Here is a 15,397-nt window from a genome sequence, read left to right as displayed (position 1 = left end):
CGAATCGTTGTTAAAACATATCGTTACACCCCTAACACACACACACACACACACTCAACTGAAGTTGCTCAAGGAGTCAGATTAATGCAAACTGAATGAGAAACAGTGCCACCTTGTGGTAAGAAAAACACCAAAATGGCATTGGGAATGACTGGCATGAATGGACAATAACCTTTATGGTAACACTTTACCAGTGGTGGGAAAAGTACTCAAATGTTTTACTTAAGTAAAAGTATGAATACTGCAATATAGAAATACTCTGTTACAAGTAAAAGTCCAGAATTCTAAATTTACTTGATTAAAAGTACAAAAGTATTGGCATCAAAATGGACTTGAAGTACCAAAAGTAAAAGTACTAAAATGTTTGAAAATAGCAGATCTACAAGCTCACAACGCGTCACATCGCTTGTAGATCGGCTATTTTCAAATAGCCTAGGTATAAAATAGGGCTGACGTGGTTAATGTATGTTTTATAATATCACAATTATCTGAAAAGTAACTAGTAACTAAAGTTTTCAAATAATTGTAGTGGAGTAAAAGTACAATATTTGCCTCTGGGATGTTGTGGAGTAGAAGTAAAAGTATTGGAAATTGGAAATACTCAAGTAAAGTACAAATACCTCAAAATTGTACTTAAGTACAGTATTAAGTAAATCCACCACTGCACTTCATTTGAAGGTTGGGTCTATAATTCATTATAGTCGCATTTATAATGCATTATATGTTTATAATTATGCATAACAACTTATAACAAGGTTTATGAAGTGTAAGTGCTGGTATAATGTATTATAAGCTCAGCAGAACAGCACATTGTAACTACCATAACTTAGTCAGTAATAATGTCTTTGTTATAAGTTGTTATGCATCTATGTAGAATAGATTGGATCACAAATGGCGGTATGTGGCTCAAAGACAACAGGCATACCAGATCTGTTACCGAGTTTCCTCTGATAAGTCCCCGTGGTAGAGCAGTGGTTCTCAAAGTGGGGTCCTCCTTGGGGGGGTTCCAGGGGGTGTCCAGCAAAACGTGTTAATATTGCATCAACATCAATGTAACCACTGTAACCCTATATACATTGGTTATTTGAAATTAAATAGCCGCTACAAGCTCTGCAAAGTGACGCGTTGTGAGCTTGTACATCTGCTATTTGCAAACAATCTGGCAAAGAAAAAAAAAAATATATATATGTATTTGAATATTTTTGAAAGTTTAACAACACATGTGGGGTCACTGGCACAAAGTATTTTCAGATGGGGGTCCGCGGCCAAATACAAATTAATTTGGGGGTCCTTGACATGAAAATGTTAGAACCACTGGTCTAGAGCACTTGGCCATACAGTAGAAGTGGTGGCAGGGTTACAGCGCATCAGCACAGATTCTACAGACAAAAGCTACTTCTAAACCAGTTCTCTAAGTGGGGTCCATGGAGGGGGTACCAGGGGGTCACCAGCAAACTTAGTTAACATAGCATCAACATTTTAACTTAATACTTTGGCTATTCAAAAATAGCAGATTTACAAGCTCATAGCGCGTCACAAGTTGTAGACCTGCTATATTTAAATAATCTTGAACATTTGTGCAAATCTTATACATATTGTTTTTAAGTGAACATTTTAACACAACTCTATGTTCCTGGCACAAAAGAAATTCAGATGGGGGGTCCGCGGCCAAATATATATCAATTTGGGGGTCCTTGGCACGAAAAGGTTTGAGAACTACAGTACTGTTCTAAGCCACTCGTCACCATGAGCATTGAGCAATAAAGTAATTCCTGTCTCTAAACCTGTTCGACTCACAGTTGACGTCTCACCAATAACACAAGTGGAAAAATCATTTGTGTGCATTTTTCTTTTTATTATATCAAAAATGACTGTCAAACATAAATGTATGGCTACGGTACTAAGTGGTTTCAACCAACCTCATGATGTGCACCTGTAAATCAATCTCCCAATCTTGCACCTATATGAGTGAGTAGGGCTGTCACGATTACAACATTTAAGATGACCATTAATTGTCACAAATAATTGTGATTAACGATTTAATCGTGTTTTTGCACTGAACATTGGACCTATGAATGAAAACATACCACTTCACTGGTCAAATACTTCAGCCCTATTTACATTTTGGCCATTTGAAAATAGCAGATCTACAAGCTTGTAGAGCTCTATGTAGCCCAGTGGTTTTCAAAAGGACCCCTCAGGGTTCCTTGAGGGGGTTCCAAATAGACCCTTACTTTGTAGATCTAGATTATCACAAAACATACATTAACCACTTCAGCCCGATGTACATTTAGGTCATTTGAAAATAGCAGATCTACAAGCTCACAATGAGTTAAGATGCGACACATTGTGAGATTGTAGATCTGCTATCAAAAGATCTGTATACATTATGAACTTGTGAAATGGGACCTTCTGCACAATGACTACTTTTTTACTTTTAGTACTTTAAGTATATTTTGATGCCAATACTTTTGTACTTTTACTCAAGTACATTTTGAGTACACCGGACATTTACTTGTAAGGGCACGGTCTTTTATTTGACCTATGGGGCGCTATCTGCCAATGCTTTGTCAATGCAAATGCGTGGATTCATGGTCTTGCGCATCTTTCTGCGTGTCGCGCACATCTTGCGTTTATGTGCTCCATACGCCTGCTGGTACATGCCATACAAAACTGCTGCAAAAAACTGTCGGCCGCGCCCAACCCGAGTTGAACAGCGGGCAACCATAGTTTGGTGTGACCGTGCCCTAACAGGGTATTTCTACACTACAGTATTGATACTTTTACTTAAGAAAGAATACAAGTACTTTTTCCACCACTGCTTTTAATACATGTAAATGTGGCTCCTCCTGGTATTCCATGAGAATAACACATAAACCACTATCTGTGACAACAGAGACAGGGAACTTGATAAAAGAAAGACACAAAAAAAAAGAGAAAAATAAACCACAAAATACAAGGAAAGGTCATTGTTGACAAGAAAATATTTACATCGTAATTAGCTGAAGAGACTATTGGTTTATAGCACAGAGACAAAGGACAAGTTCAGCGAAGAGCAGAGGTTCTCAACCTGTGGATCGGTACCCCACAGGTGGGACGTGAGAAAAGGAAAGAGTGAAGCTAGCTGAGATGAGACGATGGAAGACGGGGAGAGAAAAGGACATAGGCGAAGAGGTAGTAACAAGCTCCTCAATATTTGACAGTGTCCAACTTCTACGTATATACAGTTGAGAGGTCTAGGGGGGCTAGACGGGAGTCTGCGGTCTAGACAGAGTCGGTCCTCTTGTAGGCCACCATGCTGTTGACCTTGTGGATGGTGGTGGTGAAGGAGCGAAGGCGGACCTCCTCGGAGTTGTTGATGACCTGCGGACCAGACTCCTCCCACTGCGCCGGCACGTCCAGGTCCTTGTCTGTGTAGACCAGGAGGTCAAAGGAACCTGGGGGGTTTCCATAATTTACCGTTATACATCACATGGTGGGACATTTTGCTCTCAATCCATTAAGACCTGGAACACATCCGTGTCATGTCACGTTTAAGATTTCTTTGGCTATTCTGCTGCACTCTCTCTCTTTCTCTCTCTCTCTACGGCTTTGAGAGACGGGGAGAGAGAGAGAGAGAGAGAGAGAGAGGGTTCCTGCACCATTTTGAAATTAAAATTTAAGACTTTTTAAGACCCTTTTGAGACAAATGTCAACAAATGTAATTTAAGACCCAAATAAATGTCGGAACAATATCTTCCTATATTGAAATTGGCTAATGTGAGTGCAGGCCAGCGGGTGGTAAACGAGTGCCGCACTATGAGCTTGTAGATCTGCTATTTTTTAAAAATCGTGAAAATGTTTGCACATCTTTGAACATACAGTACATCTTTTAAAGCGAACATTTTTAACTCTGTTACAACTACTGGGGGTCCCCGGAACAAAATATTTTGAGATGGGGGTCCACGGCCAAATACATATAATGTTTTGAGAACCACTGATTATAGCAACCTGGTCCTCACGCTGGTCCTCAAAAAACTGTTATATATATTTTAAATCAAAGGCTGTGAGTGTGTTGTTTACTGTATAAGCCTATTACAGATTGATTCTCATCTTATCTCTGGCTGGTAATATAAAATAAATATCACCCTTTTTAAAATAGACATTTGCATTTTTCTAGATCAGGCCTTTAAAAATCAATAAAATGAGTGTGTCTCAAGCATTAGGGTGCTTGTATGTATGTGTGTGTGTGTGTGTGTGTGTGTGTGTGTGTGTGTGTGTGTGTGTGTGTGTGTGTGTGTGTGTGTGTGTCCTACACCAGTGGTTTTCAAACTTTTTCATGTCAAGGACCCCCAAATTCACACTTATTAGCCCGCAGACCCCCATTTGAAAAGATAAGCCAAGGACCCCCATAAGAGAAGATTTTTACAGTTCTAGCAGTGATTCTCAACTATTTTAATTTCAAGGATCCCCAGTTTGACATGCATTAGGCTACGGACCCCAAATGGCAGTTATAGTGCTGGGACCCCAATTTATATTGTAAAACCAATGTTAATTTAACTCAAAAGTGTACAAATGGTTCCATTTGTAGTACACTCTAGAGTTACAGGCACATAAGGGTCCATTTGGTTCCTAACTATCTATTATTTAGCTGGGGACCCCCTGGAACTCCCTCAAGGACCCCTTGGGGTCCCCTGACCCCACTTTGACAACCACTGCACACTGTGTGTGTGTGCACAGCATCCTAGTTGATTTACTTCTGATCAGTCAAACATTTTTCCTATCACTTGAAACTGTTGCCTGATGACAGCTGAGGGGGAAGCGTTCCTCGTTTTTATTCCACATTGTAACCGGTGACATCCCTATAGCATCCATTTGTCGTTAGCACTTAGCATTCATTAGCATGCTCTGTAGCAACAAGTACTGCCAAACAGTGCTCAACTAACTATCTTTATTAACCAAAACGGTCGCGGGGGCTATGATTTTGTCCAATGCCCACTTAAATGAGCTTCTGAGCTTACACAGACACCTGGAGCAAATTAATTAACGAGCGACACGGCAGCGCTGACGGCCGGGCAACGACACAACACAAGCTTGTCGTCAACTCCAGCTGAGTGAATGAATGAGAAGAGAGACAGGGGAGGGCGGGGCTATTAGACTATGGAACACACTGTGCGTGTGTGCGTCTCTCAACCGCTCTCAACTCAGTGGGAGAGATGGAGGAGCGTACCGATATATCTTTATGGAAAATTCAACACTAGAATACGCACAAATGTTTATGGCTTTCATTTTCCCATGAGCCTTAAAAACATAATCTTCAAATTTAATACCTACGGTCAAATTTAAGACAAATTAAGACCTTAAATTCCCGATATTTTTTTAAAGACCATTTAAGACTTTTTAAGGACCCGCGGGAACCCTGAGAGAGAGAGGGGGAGAGCGACAAAGAGAAACAGAGTGAATGTACTGTGTAGGCTACATTTCAAGTTGTACAATTGGATTATCGGCGGATGATAACTGGCACAAGGAACTAATAATCAGACTTTGAAGATTACAGAGAGAGTTAGAATGACAGACATCCGTTCAGAATCACGTGCGGTATAAGACCGGGTGTCACGCATCCTGCACAGTGCACACGTTACAAAGCATTTTAACCGCCCGACCGCCGCATTCCCAGTGGGTGCTCGCTGTCTCATGTGGGTGCTCGAGCCCTGGAGCACCCATGGGATCGGTGCCTGCTTACTTTGCTTGTTAAAAAGCAACATTTTATTAAGACATGATATAATATGGAGGAAAAAAAAGGATTGCCAATAACTGAATATTATTTGGAAAATGTTTAGTAGTTGCAGCCCCATTTAGTAGGTTAACCAAATATCCGCACTCACCCCTAGCCACAATGTCTACTCACTCTGTCTCAGTGATGACATCACTGATATGACATCATTTTATATAATAGGAATTCCAAGCTAATAGAAACTACAGCTTTTCTCTTCCTGGAGTTAGGATGCTGAAATGGATGCCAAAAAACTGCCATTGTTCTTGCATTAAAAATGTATGAAATATGAATAAAAATCCTTTTAAAAAAGTTTGAAATTTTGTTTGAAGTGAACGCACTTGTCTACGGATGACATCACTGGTAGACACATTTCTGAACCTTCCACAGAGACCAGAGTGAGTAGAAATGGTGCCATCTTATGAGCATTCGTGAGGACCAATAATATGAGGATAGCATCTTCATAATAGGTTGAAAATGGGTGAGTTGTGCTTTAATGAGAATATGTGTTTTTACGCCTAGATATTGATGTTTGTTTACTTTGACAGAATATCTGGCATGTAATTCATGGAACAAGAGCTCTTTATCCAGCTGTACTTACAGGCCGTCTCCAGCAGGGGGAGGAAGGTGACGGTGGCGGTGACCTGTCTGATGACAGAGCGGATCTCATCCTGGATGACCTTGATGGACTTGTCCCTGGGGGCGCTGCAACACACACACACACACACACACACACACACACACACACACACACACACACACACACACACACACACACACACACACACACACACACACACACACACACACACACACACACACACACACACACACACACACACACACACACACACACACACACACACACACACACACACACACACACACACACACACACGTCATGTTTACTGTAGAGTGGGGTCCGGGGACCCCCAGGGGTCCTTGGGGGGGTGAGTTCCAGGGGGTTCCCAGCCAGATGTGTTAATATAGCATCAATAAGTTTAACTACTTTAACCTTTTATACTTTGGCTATTCAAAAATAGCAGATATACAAGCTCATAGCGCGGCACCGAGTGCCGCACTATGAGCTTGTAGATCTGCTATTTGAAAAGAATTGTGAAAATGTGTGAACATCTTTGAATATAAAATGTTTTAAAGCAAACATCAACAACAGGGGGGGCCCTGGAACAAAATATTTTGACATGGGGGTCCGCAGCAAAATACATATCATTTTGAGGGTCTTTCATGAAAAGGTTTGGAACCACTGCTGTAGAATTGTTCCTATAGTATCAGAAAAGCTGCCTAAAATGCTGGTATCGGTGAGGATGCCAGTCTATAATGTATCACATTGCGATATGTCCTTTACCGTAATCAATAATTTAGTATCAGAGAATGCTTCAGTTGATGTTGCACTAGTTTCATATATATTTTTGTCATTTTTATTTATTCTTAGATCAGTGGTTCTTTTAATTTCAAGGACCCCCATAACTCTGAGAGTTACAGACCGGTAAGGGTCTATTTGGAACCCTCTCAAGGAACCCAGAGAGTTCCTGGACCCTTCTACAGAAGACATGCTGGCTTCTATGTAATCCACATGACTGAAAATAGTCATGGCGACAGAGAACTTTGAATGTATATATAGCCAGGGAAACACTGCACTCAATCAATCAACCTTTATTTGCCACATGCATTTTTTTTTGTTTGTTTTTTAAACCCATAACACTAACTGTGTTATGTGATATCTGTGGCTGATGCATACTGTTTAGATGCCCTTCAGATTGTCTGGATGTCTACGATGGAAATAATTTGCGTGCACAAGACTTGACGTGAGATTTGGGCGTTGGGTGCTCACATCAAATTGACTAACCACTTTAACCATTATTTGTTATACTTTGGCTATTCAAAAATAGCAGATCTACAAGCTAGGGTTGGCCAAATGGAGACATTTTATTAACCGGTTACCGTTAGGCCTTACCGATTAATTAATCGATAACCGTTAAGATTTTCTTTTTTTTTAAGGGCCAAAATACATTTTATTTCAAAGTCTACACAGTTTGTTTTGTGTCTCCAGCAGAGTTTCTAGTGTCTCTATCTCTCTCTGGAAGAGGTTGCACATGAACTCTGCAGCCGCACTGAGGCGCTCCAACACAAACAATACCAATACAAAGACGAGGAAGAAGAAGAATAAAGTGGAAGTTACGTGTGGTTACAGGTGTAGACTTGGCCAAAAAACAATTAAAAAACATTTTTGGCCCAAAAAAAAAAAAAGAATTCCCCCGATTAGTCGTTAGTATTAATCGGTGGCCGCTTAACGGTCGGTTAACGGTGAACGGTTGGCCATCCGTACTACAAGCTCATAGCGTGGCACCGAGTGCCGCGCTATGAGCTTGTAGATCTGCTATTTTAGAAAAATCGTGACAAATTTAGCAAATCTTTGAATATATATATTGTTTTAAAGCGAACATGTTTAACTCAAATGTTTGCTTCTGGGTGGTCCCTGGAACAACATATTTTGAGATGGCGGTCTGCGGCCAAATACATATCATTTTGTAAACAAATTGTACATTTGTAGGATGCCCAAAAGCATAGATTTGAGTTACAAATGTTTGCTTTAAAAACAAAATATATATATATATTATATATATATATTCAAAGATGATAATGATAATTTTTTAAATAGCAGCTATTTTTTGAATAGCCAAAATATAAGATAATGGTTAAAGTGGTTAAAATATAAAATGACAGATGCGTTCCCGTAGCCTGGTAAACCCCCCTCCCTCCGGAAATCTAATTTCCATTTGATTTCAGGAGTCTGGCCTGAAGGCTTGTCTGGGCGTTTCTAGCCCGTTCACCAAATGGACGAGCCTATCAGCGTCGTCGCTCATCGTTCTGTGATTGACAGCGAAAGTTGGCCAATCAGGTGGCGAGTTCGAGTGAGCCCGAATGGAACCGAGTGCAGCCTGAGTGCAGCCGACCAAAAACGAACGCAGCCATCTTTTTTGACCGCAGTGTTTTCTACTCTCTTTTAAACTTCAAAACGCTCTCAAACTTCTATTTTGAGGCACGGAATTTACTTTTAAGATATCGTTTGGATAGAATGTAGTTGTTTAACTTCATATACAGTATGTGGTCAATTAATCATGACAGAGCCTATTTAAAAATAACATTTCTGAGAACCGGCAGGGGCGGACAGTGACACGCATGTATCCGAATAAGGCAACCTATTTTGGGCATGGCCATCTCAAAAGTCCCGTTGCGTCACATTAGTCTGGAGGTGGTAAAAATGCACTGGCTGAAGGGGAACACTGCTGATTGGCTGAAGGGGTTGTCAGTCAACGCTATTACTCCCGCCCAACTCCAGCCCACAGCCAAATTGCCGAATGGGCGATCATGCCAGACTCACTCCTGAAATAAATTACAAATGAGGAACTAACGGATGCCATCATGAGACAAACCTGCCTATGGGTGAGCGGTTCTTGTGATGAGAGCCCATACTGCCCAGGCAAAAACCTATTATGTGCTCTTTATATGTCTCAATAAAAATGATACAGTGTGCACATCATCAAAAAGACACCAGAAAACAATGAATACAGCACAGTGTTCTTCTATTTTCCTTATACCCATTCAATCCGGGAACGTATCCGTGTCATTTTAGATTTCTTTGGCTATTCAAAAATAGCAGATCTACAAGCTCGTGCCACGCTATGAGCTTGTAGATCTGCTATTTCTGAAAAATCTTGAAAATGTGTGGAAATCTTTGAAAAATAAAGAAACATTATTATTATGTATTTTTTTTAAGTGAACATTTTTTACTCAAAACAGTTTTCTGAAAAAACTCATGCTGCTATATAATCAGCGGTTCTCAATCTTTTTCCATGTCACGGATGTATTTGGCCGTGGACCCCCCCATCTCAAAATATTTTGTCCTAGGGACCCCCAGAAGCAAAGATTTGAGTTACAAATGTTCGCTTTAAAAATATATACATTAAAAGATTTGCACACATTTTCAAGATTTTTCCAAAATAGCAGATCTAGAAGCTCATAGCGTGGCACTAAAGTGCCGCTCTGTGTGCTTGTAGATCTGCTATTTTTGGATAGCCAAAGTATAAAATAATGCTTTAAGTGCTTTCCCGGTTTTATTGGGTTAACCGATTATCTGACAAATGTCACAATCATTAAAAAAATTGTTTGTTCATGAGCTGGTCCGGGCCAGCTCCCTCCCATTGAACATCCGGATACAGTTTGCCTCCCAGGGGTGTCAACGGCACATGCCATAGCTCGAACGTTTCTGTTCCTTCCGTCACATAGCCTTGTTATTGTTATCATTCTTTGTCTGTGACCCCGTTAGAAGAACATCTTGTGAGTTGTGTGCACACATTTGTGTCTCCCGCCAATGCCATCTGGCTCAGAATCAAGGCCAATGATGTCACTAGTAGTGTAAGCGTGTTTTACCTGCTCTCCTTGGCCGACTTGTCACACTCGATGTCAAACTGCCATCTCTCCAGCACCTCGTTGGTCTCCAGACATGTGATCACCAGCACCAGCTTCTGCACCGTGCACTCAAACAGCCACTCTGCAACAGGATAAACAAAACCAAAACACGGTGTGCACCAGTCAGTGGACATTTACCCCATTAAAACCCTGGCAAAAAAAATAATAATCAGATGGGGGTATGCAGCCAATTATGTTTAGGGTCCTTGACATGAAAGTGTCTTAACCCTTTAAGACCGGGGAAGCATCTGTGTCATTTTTTGATTTATTTGGCTATATAAAAATAGCAGATATACAAGCTCATAGCGCGGCACGAGTGCCGCACTATGAGCTTGTAGATCTGCATTTTTTTTTTTATCGTGAAAATGTGTGCAAATCTTTGAATATTATATACTTTTTTTTGTTTTTGTAACCCAAATCTTTGCTTCTGGGGGTCCCTGGAACTATATATTTTGAGATGGGGGTCCGCGGCCAACTACATATAATTTTGGGGGTCCTTGACATGAACATTTTTGGAACCACTGACATCCCAAAAGCTAGATTTGGTCCACGAGTTTCAGTGGCATCGACTCATTTCAGTAGAGCTAACATATATTGTTCTAGGTGTAATTGATTGGATCTATTATCATAAGATCATATCATATATCAGGTCTGATCCAAAAGTTCCCCAAAAAAATTAAGAAGGAATAATAGTGAGATTAGATTACAGAGTTTTTTTTATAAAAAGAAAATAAATCAAGACCTTTTGCTAAAAGCACCTTTATATGAAAAGACATCAGATAGACTAGAGCACATCTTATCTGCTTTTTCTATGATGTAACGTTAACCAGCCATCCAAGCTAACTGAAGTGTGGAATGTCCCACAGCGGTCTGTGAAACTCTACACCTCTGCTCACCATGTTGTGGTTCAGTTAGGCCTATTTAGAACAAACTGACTAATGGTGGAGCTCATTTCATCCGGAGATTAAACTAAAGTAGGGGTGCAACCTTTATTCAAACTAATCAATTTTACAGATTATAAAAAATAATCAATAATCGTTTAATAAAATAATCGATACAAAATGTATCCCTATTTTTGGCATGTCATTATAACATGGGCAAAAAGAATAATAAATAATTGATATATATTTTTTAAGCATTCAAAACAGTAAGAATAGCTGATCTACAAGCTCACAACACATCGCAATGTGACGCGATTGATTGGTTGTAAAACCTAATAAAAAATACATAAATAAAACACTTCTGTGACGCGATTGATCGGTTGGAAAAACTAATAAAAACACATAAATAAAACACTTCTGTGACGCGATTAATCGGTTGGAAAAACGAATAAAAAATACATCAATAAAACACTTCTGTTACACGATTAATCGGTTGGAAAAACGAATAAAAAATACATAAATAAAACACTTCTGTGACGCGATTAATCGGTTGGAAAAACTAATAAAAACACACAAATAAAACACTTCTGTGACACGATTAATCGGTTGGAAAAACTAATAAAAACACAAATAAAACACTTCTGTGACGCAATTAATCGGTTGGAAAAACTAATAAAAAATACATAAGTAACACACTTCTGTGACGCAATTGATCGGTTGGGAAAAAACAAAAGAAAAAATACATAAATAAAACACTTCTCGATTATACGATTAATCGAAGTAAGTAATTGATAGAACAATTGCTAGTGAAATCATGGAGTGCAGCAGCCCTGACCCAGACTGACCCGTGAGTTGCGTGACCACGTTGGTAAGGTAGTTCTTCAGCTTGGGGTCGGTGGTGAGCTGCAGGCTCATGTCGTACTGGGTGACCCTGGTGAAGGTCTCTGGGGGGTAGATGCCTCGCTGGTAGAGGATGCTGTTGATGCCAAACGCTGCGGAGATCGTATGTATGTTACTAACATGCAAAGGCAAAGCACAGTCAAGGTGCTTATCAACCTAATGGACTAACCCAGTGGTTTTCAACCTTTTTCATGCCAAGGACCCCTAAATTGATATACATTTGGCCGCGGACCCCCATCTAAAAATGTTGTGTGCCAGGGACCCCCAGAAGCAAAGATTTGAGTTAAAAATATTTGCTTTAAAAAAATATAAATATTCAAAGATATGCACACATTTTCAAGACTTTTTAAAAATAGCAGATCTACAAGCTCATAGTGCGACACCCGGTGCCGCACTATGAGCTTGTAGATCTGCTATTTCTGAATAGCCAAAGCTAAGTGGTAAAAATGATTTCGACGCTATGTTAACTAATTTTGCTGGGGACCCCCTGGTACCCCCCCAAGGACCACTGGTGGTCCCCGGACCACTGGTTGAAAACCAATGGACTAACCCATTAAGACCGGGAAAGCATCTGTCATTTTAGATTTAAACCACTGTAATGTTATACTTGCTACTAATAACAGATATACAAGTAGATCTGCAATTTGTTTTAAATCATGAACGTTTTTGCAAATCTTTGAATATATATATATATTTATAAAGCAAACATTTGTAACTCAAATCTTTGCTACTGGGGGGGGGGGGGGGGGTCCCTGGAACTAAATATTTTGAGATGGGGGTGTCCGTGGCCAAATGCATATCATTCTTGGGGTTCCTTGACATAAAAAAGTTTGAGAACCACTGATATCATAACAAGTGTTTTAAAAAAAGTGTTTAAGAATACTGTTAGGATTTAGAAGACATTTGTAGAATCGGCCTCAGGTCATACAATTGCACGACTGAAAATGTTTGTATGGCCAACAACAAGTCCTGATGTGTGATTATATAAAACCACCCTCGTGCTGTTTCCCAAACAATTAAGTTACACAATATGTAAAATGTTGTTTTGGTAATATTGTTCCTATGCAAGGAACCCTTGTTTGATATGCATTTAGGCATTGTACCCCCAGCTTTTTAACTCTAGGACCACAATCTGAGAGCATTTTTTTTTTTTTGACATGATTTGGTCCGAAGTCGTCTTGCCATTTGTTCCAGAATTCCTTTGCCGTCTAGTATGTACTGTAGGTTTTATAATTTAGGCATTTAGCAGATGCTCTTACGGAGTTACTGGAGTAAAAGTACTAAAGTATTGGCATCAAAATATACATAAAGTATCAAAAGTAAATACTAAAAATGTTTGAAAATGGCAGATCTACAAGCTCACAACGAACGAACCGCGATGCGACGCGCTGTGAGCTTGTAGATCTGCTATTTTCAAATAGTCTATGTATAGTGGTTAATGTATGTTTTATAACAATAATCAAAATGTACAAAGTAACTAGTAATTAAAGTTTTCAAATAATTGTAGTGGAGTAAGAAGTACAATATTTGCCTCTGAGATTGGCAATTGGAAATACTCCAGTAAAGTAAAAGCACCTCAAAATTGTACATACGTACAGTACTTACAGTAAATGTACTTTGTTTCAATAACATCAAATTGCATTCTTTAACATTGTGGTCAAGAAAAACAAGTCTATGTCTGCATGTCTGCATGGGTAGCTATAGAGATAACAGTGAAACTCTGATAAAAATAGACATTTTTGTACATTTTCTAGTTATATTTACTTCTAAATGTACTTGTTTAATGATGTAATTGTAAATGGTGAAGATTAACTATCAATCACTTAGCTGGAGACCCCCCTGGAACCCCATTAAGGTCCCCCTGGGGGTCCCTGGACTCCACATTGAGAACCACTAACAATGGGACACTGCTGGTGGGTCTAGGCCGCCTGCCGCCTCCCCCCCAGGGATCCTTGAGGGGTTTCCAAGTTAAATGAGCGATGGTTTTAGGGACCAAATGGACCCCATACAGTTCTGTAACTGGAGTTCTGTACCACCCCCCAACCAGTATTTCTCCAAACATGTACAAATGCTAAATATGAAGGTGCTTACCCGCTTGCACCAAATGTTAACTAGGTGTCCGGCGTATTAATGCAATGTATTAGTCATTATTGTTCAATAAAGAAGTGTTTTAATGCCGTCTGTGGCCGATTCTGTCGGAAGTTCCCAATGGGCGGTAGTGACGGGGCGCGTCCGGTGAAAGGCGGAATTACACTCAATGTATACAGGAATTAAAAGAGGGGGGGGGGGGGGGCGTTCGGCCACAGACGGGATTAAAACACTTCTTCAATGAAAAATATGGACTAATACATTTAGTTAACACCTAGTTAATTGGGGCAAGCGGGTAAGCACCTTATATTTGGCATTTGTACATGTCTGGAGAAGTACGGGCTTTGGAGCTGACATTCCAGGGCAATCTTGGGGGGGGGGGGTCACTAAGAGACTCGTAAAAAAAGGTCAAAATCGATCAAATACATCTACGAGAGTCTTGATCTAAGGCTAGGGGTCGCAGATGAAAAGTAATCGTGTCAAGGGGTCCGCGGCCTATTACTGCATACCTAAAAAGGGATCAAAAATTTTGAGAACCATTGCATTTTGTGTGGGAAACATGTCAGCGATTCATTCATTATAACACATTAAAAAAACAAGCATCCGTCACTTTTTACTCGAGTTTCAATCAAATACGTGACGCAAACGTGACAGATAAGAGAGGTAACGCGTTTATTCTTTGTCACCAAACCGCGTGTTACTGGAAAATAGCCGATCTACAAGCTCACAAGGCGTCGCTCCGCGACGCCTTGTGAGCTTGTAGGTCTGCTATTTCCCCCCGGCAACAACAGAAGAAAAACACATTTGAGACTTTTTTTAGTTTAAAACACTACTTACAGAAAAACTCGGCGCACAGCTCCGCGCTTCCTTTAAGGGTGATTCCTTTCAGCGTGCTGGTCATGTTAAAGAGTTTTTATTTGACTTTATTATCGTTAAATTAAATAATTAATCTCTATGTTGTTTTTTTCCCCTTCCGTGTGTCTTTAACCGCCAGGCAGTTTGAAATGGCAACTGAACTGGACTGGAGCCGCCGCCGCGCACGCGCGGTAGTAGCCAGGCATTGACAGTTGACACTATTTTCGGGCTTCTGATCCGGTTGAAAGCGGAAATGACTTTACGTCATCAGGTGGCCGGAACCACTGACCGGAACCACCAGCGCCATGCACCTCCAAAATGATTCCCCGTGTTTTTAAATTTGGTTTAAATGGGTAAAATGGTTTCGTTTCTTTTGGAATAATAATGGTTTGGTATGTCCGTCTTTTATTCTGACTCCTAGCGTGACTAG

General features: G+C 40.2%; 1 protein-coding gene across 1 annotated transcript; it reads right to left on the bottom strand.

Moving 5' to 3' along the window:
• Window positions 1-2,442: 2,442 nt before the first annotated feature.
• Window positions 2,443-15,112, bottom strand: mad2l1 (MAD2 mitotic arrest deficient-like 1 (yeast)). The gene is made up of 5 exons (XM_080451428.1): window positions 14,950-15,112; window positions 11,970-12,116; window positions 10,205-10,325; window positions 6,354-6,457; window positions 2,443-3,437 (listed from the first exon to the last, which is right to left on the bottom strand). The coding sequence occupies exons 1-5, from the start codon at window positions 15,011-15,013 to the stop codon at window positions 3,265-3,267; spliced, it is 609 nt and encodes a 202-aa protein (XP_080307554.1). The 5' UTR covers window positions 15,014-15,112; the 3' UTR covers window positions 2,443-3,264.
• Window positions 15,113-15,397: the final 285 nt, after the last annotated feature.

Source organism: Gymnoscopelus braueri (genome assembly GCF_963280865.1).
Source record: "Gymnoscopelus braueri genome assembly, chromosome: 15".
NCBI lineage: Eukaryota > Metazoa > Chordata > Actinopteri > Myctophiformes > Myctophidae > Gymnoscopelus > Gymnoscopelus braueri.
This window is presented reverse-complemented; position numbering and strand designations above follow the sequence as displayed.

What these genes read in the sequence shown, in the direction of transcription:
- mad2l1 (XM_080451428.1), bottom strand. Translation starts at nt 15,013, where the DNA reads ATGACCAGCACGCTGAAAGGAATCACCCTTAAAGGAAGCGCGGAGCTG. An exon ending in GCTGTGCGCCGAGTTTTTCT is followed by an intron (nt 12,117 to 14,949) that starts GTAAGTAGTGTT and finishes CGATCTCCGCAG; the next exon opens with CGTTTGGCATCAACAGCATC. An exon ending in CCCCCTGCTGGAGACGGCCT is followed by an intron (nt 3,438 to 6,353) that starts GTAAGTACAGCT and finishes GAAACCCCCCAG; the next exon opens with GTTCCTTTGACCTCCTGGTC.